Source organism: Anopheles bellator, chromosome 1, assembly GCF_943735745.2.
Source record: "Anopheles bellator chromosome 1, idAnoBellAS_SP24_06.2, whole genome shotgun sequence".
In the NCBI taxonomy this organism is placed as follows: Eukaryota; Metazoa; Arthropoda; class Insecta; order Diptera; family Culicidae; genus Anopheles; species Anopheles bellator.
Window position 1 is genome coordinate 46,881,623 of NC_071285.1, and position 6,221 is coordinate 46,887,843.

The 6,221-nt window shown below is 49.6% G+C and overlaps 2 protein-coding genes across 3 annotated transcripts; both read left to right on the forward strand.

Moving 5' to 3' along the window:
* Window positions 1-1,516: 1,516 nt before the first annotated feature.
* On the forward strand, window positions 1,517-3,653 carry LOC131206172 (zinc finger protein 567-like). 2 transcript variants are annotated; one of them, XR_009156785.1, is made up of 4 exons: window positions 1,517-1,733; window positions 1,807-2,714; window positions 2,796-3,400; window positions 3,479-3,653. XR_009156785.1 is itself a non-coding variant. In XM_058198610.1 (3 exons), the coding sequence occupies exons 1-3, from the start codon at window positions 1,620-1,622 to the stop codon at window positions 3,346-3,348; spliced, it is 1,575 nt and encodes a 524-aa protein (XP_058054593.1). In that variant the 5' UTR covers window positions 1,517-1,619; the 3' UTR covers window positions 3,349-3,653. The 2 variants fall into 2 exon arrangements, 1 of the variants encoding a protein (XP_058054593.1); XM_058198610.1 differs by having other exon boundaries at window positions 2,796-3,653.
* Window positions 3,654-3,894: 241 nt separating this feature from the next.
* LOC131216407 (zinc finger protein draculin-like) lies at window positions 3,895-6,162 on the forward strand. The gene is made up of 5 exons (XM_058210891.1): window positions 3,895-4,082; window positions 4,150-5,012; window positions 5,089-5,859; window positions 5,931-6,008; window positions 6,078-6,162. The coding sequence occupies exons 1-3, from the start codon at window positions 3,954-3,956 to the stop codon at window positions 5,492-5,494; spliced, it is 1,398 nt and encodes a 465-aa protein (XP_058066874.1). The 5' UTR covers window positions 3,895-3,953; the 3' UTR covers window positions 5,495-5,859; window positions 5,931-6,008; window positions 6,078-6,162.
* The last annotated feature ends 59 nt before the right edge of the window (window positions 6,163-6,221 follow it).

Below are 6,221 nucleotides of genomic sequence, written 5' to 3' on the forward strand. Positions count from 1 at the left end.
AGCTGCACCGTCCGCAACCCGACAGTGCTTCTGACAGTGATTCCGACGACAACGATGATGTTTCCAGGGTTCTGGTACAATCTCATGTGCTGGAAAATGTACAACTCCCGTTATCCAAATCCGAGCCACCAGATGGGCCAGATGACACAAATGAAACGGACGATGGAGAGGAAATCGAAACCATGGACGAGTCGGTTAACGAAGAACTTCAACCGATTGCAATCGATGATACTGACGACGATTACGACCGCGAAACTGTACCAGCTATATCTAAAATGGATAGCGACCTGATCGAGTTTTACGGACCGCTGTTTTGTGAAATTTGTGATGCGCAGCAAGTGGAAGCAGGATTGCCACTGCTAGAGTACCGAACTTTCAGTAAGTTTAAACGGCACCTCGTGGAATGCCACGGACGAAAGAAAGCATTTCTGAAGTGCCCCCTGTGCTCGAAACGATCAAATTCACGGCCCAAACTTTGGCAACATATGGAAATGCACCGGAATCCCGATAAATTCTGTTGCCACATCTGCGCGGAGGTTCACCAGGATTTGGACGAACACATAAAGCACAAGCATCTGACTCTGACGCATCGGTTCAAGTGTAACGAGTGCGATAGATGGTACTCCTCCAACGCTCGGTTGCTGATGCACACGAAACTAAGCCATGCGCCCAAGGACATTACTTGCACTGTGTGCAACAAGCAGTACGTATCCTGACATTACTGTTCGCAGCTAATATTTCCATTTATTATGATCACCGCTACGATTTTTCAGGTTCAGCAAGTACTGCATTAAACAGCACATACGCTCGTTCCACAGTAACCCTGAGTTTATGTGTGAACAGTGCGGAAAACCATTCCGTACGACAGCCCTTCTGCATAGACACCAGGAGCAACATTTGGCGCAAAACGGTTCCGCCAAAACGGTCTCCTGCAGCGTGTGCAAGCAATTGGTTCGATCCAATTATATTACCCGCCACATGCGGCAGATGCACTCGGAAACTCCGCCGGTCATTTGCGGTGATTGCGGGAAGTCGTTTCGCACCATGCGCAGCTTGAACCAGCACCTTGCCGGAACCTGCCCGGGCCAACGCTTGCATTGCCCCTCTTGTATCAGAAGCTTCAAAACCGCCGCCAAGCTAGCCGAACATACGGCTACGCACAAAGCAAAGGGCCTCTACATGTGCTCTACTTGCGGGGAAAAGTTCGACACAAAGTTTCTTCTGTTGGACCATCACCCTCAGTGTATTAAATGAATGAAGACCGAACATGACTCTGATTTATTTCTGCATTCGAACACATTTAGATTAAGATCAGCTTTAGATTTCTTACTGCCGCAGCCCACAACACAACCCTGATGCTGCTTTATGGATACACCACATCAGAGCCAACTGTCAAAAGCGCAAAACATGTTTGGGTTTGCCTCTCAGTGCTGATTTTTCACTGGCGAAAAAGTTTAGCGCTTAAGCAGGTTTTCCCGAACAGCAAAGTATATTTATACTTGTTCGTTTCACTGTGGTTCTCACTGTGTTTTGATGTGAAAGTGGACGTACCAACCGCCAATGAGCTTGCCTCTCGCGTATGTTGTTTATTTGGGGTGTTCGGCAGACGATGCCATGCCATGAAGTGCGAAATTTGCTTATCGTTATCGGAGCAAGAGTACTTGAGCATCTTTGCGGAGGAACATGTCGGCAAAAGTATAGCTCCGATCGTAGCGAAACATCTGTGGTTTAAGGTTGGTATCCATTATACATGCGTTCGAAACGAAAGAGCCAGCTTGACCCTTCTCTCTACCCCATGCTGTCCAGATTAACCCGACGGACGAACCACAGTTTATTTGTGGCAAGTGCTGGCTGGCTTTGAAAGAATTTAACACGTTCTACAATGGCATTGAACGGGTGCAGGCGACAGCATTCGCTTGCCTCACCACCGCCGCCGCCATAACCAAAACACCGGAAGAATTTGTCGAGCCCGTTGAACCCGCCTATGGTACGGAATTTTTCGAGGTGAAGGTGGAACCGAGTGAGGTGCAAGATGGGACGGACAATTCAGGCGATCAACCATTGCACAGTGTCTTTGTCAAGTGTGAGGATTCAGAAGAGCCAGATCCAACCGCACCGCAGTCGGACGCTGAAGTGCACCAGACCAATCCAACGCCGTCCACGATCGATTCACGGCTTACCGAGGAGGATGGTACGCGATCGACCTGGACGAGAAGGAGGGGCAAGAAAACGACGAGCCAATGTGTGTCCGAAGATGATGTGAAGAGCCGCAAAGCAGCTGGCCAGCAGCAGGAGGACGCAGAATTGTTGAATTTTTACAAGCGCATCGTTTGCGAGGTATGCGACAACCAGCGGATGATGATCGGTGAGCCACAAATAGATTACGGCACGTGGCGGGGTCTTCTCAAACACACCAAGACCGTGCACCGCCACGATAAGATCTACGTCCAGTGTCCACTGTGCGAGCTAAAGCTGCGCACCAAGCTGACGCTGATCCAGCACAAGGATATGCACGAAAATCCGGAAAAGTATCGCTGTGAACTGTGCGCCGGAGTCTACCAGAACATGAAGGAGCACATGCAGAACAAGCACCAGGAGCGCCAGTTTTGTTGCGACGTGTGTGGCAAAAAGTTCCCCTTCAAGAAACGGCTCACGGTGCACATCAAGAAGATGCACGTGGAAAAGGACATTATTTGTGATCAGTGCCAGAAACCGTACGTACACGCACGCACCGCTGCAGGCTCTGGCTCCTTCGGGTTAATAGTATGTGTGCGTGTTTCCCCGTTTCGTTTCAGATTTACAAAGTACACGATTGAGGACCACAGGAAGTCGGTGCACACGGCACGGTTCGTGTGTGAGCACTGCCCAAAAACGTTCAACAGTCGCTTTCGGTTGCGCCAACATATGGAAGAGCATGATGAAAGCTTGCGAAACTCCACTGCGGTACCGTGCGCCGTGTGTGGCCAGGTGATGCGCGATAAGTACATCCTTAGCCGACACGTTAAACTTATGCACACGGTGCAACCGACCGTGAGTTGTGGTACTTGCGGGAAGACGTTCAAGTGCAAGCGAAACCTGTCTGTGCACATGGCCAACGTTTGTCTTGAACCGACCCGCCTTTACCCGTGCACCATCTGTGGTAGACAGTTTCGGCGGAAAAATAAGCTCAAAGAACACATGTCCACGCACACTGGTAAACCGCTCTACATGTGCTCCTTTTGTCCGGAAACGTTCCGCCAGGACACTCATCTGTATTACCACCGAAAAAATGCCCATCACGAAAAATGGCTCGAAATGCAACAGCAGCGCAAAGAAGGTGTACGGTTCAAGTTGACGGAACTGGCGTAAAACGCCGGAGCACCAGGACCGCAGACCAGGAATTGATGGTTGGTCCGTTATGGTAAGTCCTAGGCAGTGTTCGGGATCAGTGCAACCGGCTGGAATAATTTTAAATTTCCTTTGTATAAATGCGTGTTAGGCTACACACGGGGTTATGCTACCAGCGCCACACCATAGCCGTATTGGTTGTAGGGTCCCAAGTATAGTCACCCGTTTTCAAATAAGCTTTCGATCCTTCGCGGCGCCCCCGAGTGGCTTAAGTTTAGGTTTGAACAACGCGTAATGAAATCTGAACGCAAATAAAAAGCGTAGAAACTGACCTTGTAACAGCTCTTAAACACTGCCTGAAGAGATGTAACTTGTTTTTATACGCAATATTTTACATACATTTTATTTCATTTTACTTTGGAATGGCGAAAAATAGCGACCAAATCTGTAACGCACTGTGCGTGGCGAACTATGGATCCTCTACACTGGAGCCTGCTGTCATCGCTCCGAACTGTCAGTCGGTCGGTTTGTTTTGTTTTCGTGCGAAAAGCACTGCGGAAATGGACTTTTCCGAAGTTAAATCGGTTGTTGCCCTTGCGAAACAACGGCCGGAGGTGGCCAGCAGAATGGCGGACAGCACGTCGGAGTGCCGAGTCTGTTTCCTGGTGAACGAGCCCACGTATCTGGATATTTTCGCGAAGGAGAACGGCCATAAAAATATTGCCTCGCTTATTGCAAAACATCTGTGGTTCGAGGTAAGAGTGCTCTTAGCAGCCCGTTGAAACTGTAGAATTAGGTCCTCATCAATTGCCGTCTCCGCAGGTAGCGCCGACGGCAGATCCTCAGCTGATTTGTTTCCGGTGCTGGTCGGCACTGGACGAGTTCAATGATTTCTACAACAACATCGAGGAGTGTCGCCGAATGCGAACCGAGGAACCAGTGCACCATGACGACACCAAACGTTCGACGGAATTCTCTGCGTGCTACGCCGAGGCAACCGAGTACAAAACAGAGTTTCTCGAAATCAAAGGTGAACCGGTGGAAGATGACGATGATGATGAGGACGAAAAGTCGTACGCCTTGAGCGACGGTTACCTGGGAAATTCGACCGAGCCGCCGCACGCGGTGAAATCGGAAGCGGCCGAGGAAGGAGAAGATGCGTCCTGCTCCACGCCGCACTGGAAAGCGGCCCGGCGTAGGCACCGGGAGCAATCCAAACTGGTGCGGGCCAAACGGAAGGTACCGAGCAGCGTGCAGAAAATAGAAGATGCGGAACTGTTGGAATTTTATAAGCGCATCGTTTGCGAGATGTGCGACAACCAGCGCATGATGGTCGGTGAACCATTAATAGACTACGGGTCGTGGACGGCGTTGCTGCGGCACTCGAAGGTAGTTCACGGCCACTACAAGATCTACGTCCAGTGTCCGGTGTGTGAGATGAAGCTGCGCACGAAGGTGACCCTGTGGCAGCACATGGATATGCACAAGAATCCGGAGAAATATCGGTGCGAAGTGTGCGCCGAAATCCACCAGAACATGAAGGAGCACATGCAGAACAAGCACGAGGAGCGTCAGTATAGTTGCGATCTGTGCGGGAGCAAGTTCCCGTTCAAGAAGCGCCTGGTGGTGCACATGAAGAAGATGCATGCCGAGAAGGACGTTACGTGCGATCAGTGCCAGAAGTCGTAAGTGATAGCGTAGTAGTAGTAGTAAAGCGCCTCCGTTTGCTAGTCATATTTAATCCTTTCCATCTGTTTTCAGCTTCACCAAGTACACGATTGAGGACCACAAGCGGTCGGTACACACGGCACGGTTCGTGTGTGAGCACTGCCCGAAAACGTTCAAAATTCGCTTTAGGCTGCTGAAGCACATGCAGGAGCACGACAAAAGCCTGCGGGTGGCGACGTGCGTGCCGTGTCACATCTGCGATCAGGTGATGGGCGACAAGTACATCCTGCGGCAACACATCAAGCACATGCACGCCGAACAGCAGTCGGTCAACTGTGATACCTGTGGCAAGACGTTCAAAAACAAGCGCAACCTGTCGGTGCATCTGGCCAACGTGTGCATGAAACTGGCCAGTCTGCACACGTGCAGCATTTGCGACAAACAGTTTCGCCACCTAAACAAACTGAAGGACCATATGGCGTCGTGTACACCCAACTGAAACCGAGGCGTTTTCCTGTGCAATTGTAGCGGGTATCGATTGATGCTCCCCGGCAACACAACCGCTTGTGGTTGCTACGGTTACGGCGAGAGTCGACGGGAGTTTATCAGTTTTTTAGTCAGTCATTTTCAATCAACCAGCCAGCATAGCAGGCTGCTGCAGTCGGGCGTTTTTAAGTATTTCCCTTTCTGCATGTGCGGGCCACATACTTTCGATTAACATTCCCTCACGCATAGAACTCGCTGTAACCAGCACCGTTGTACATACAGTAGGCTCATAATACTGTTCATAGTAGCTAGTAGTAGGGGAGAGGAACAGAGTTCAATAGTGACGTAAGGCTGGCTGGACTATGGGCGTGTGCAAAGGTAAGATTTATCCAACAATCCGTGGCTTTTCATTCGATTTAATCGGTTTATTTTACTGCTATGTATTATAGTCGGCCGAGGAATGACTGCCAATCGGGCACTGCTCGTGGTCGTGACGATCATCATGTGATTCAAAAAGAACGGAAAGTGTAAGTTGGTCGTTAATTCAACAGAAAGAAATAGTAACTGATTTTTTTCATCATGGTTCTTGTTTACAGCATGCTTTTCCGTGCCCAGCGTTGCTGGACAATGTCAGGAAATGATTTCTTCTGCCGGAAAATGGTGTAACTATGTATATAAAAGACATAAAATAAAGACATCAAAGGTCGATATTGATAGAAACATTTATTTACCACGAAACT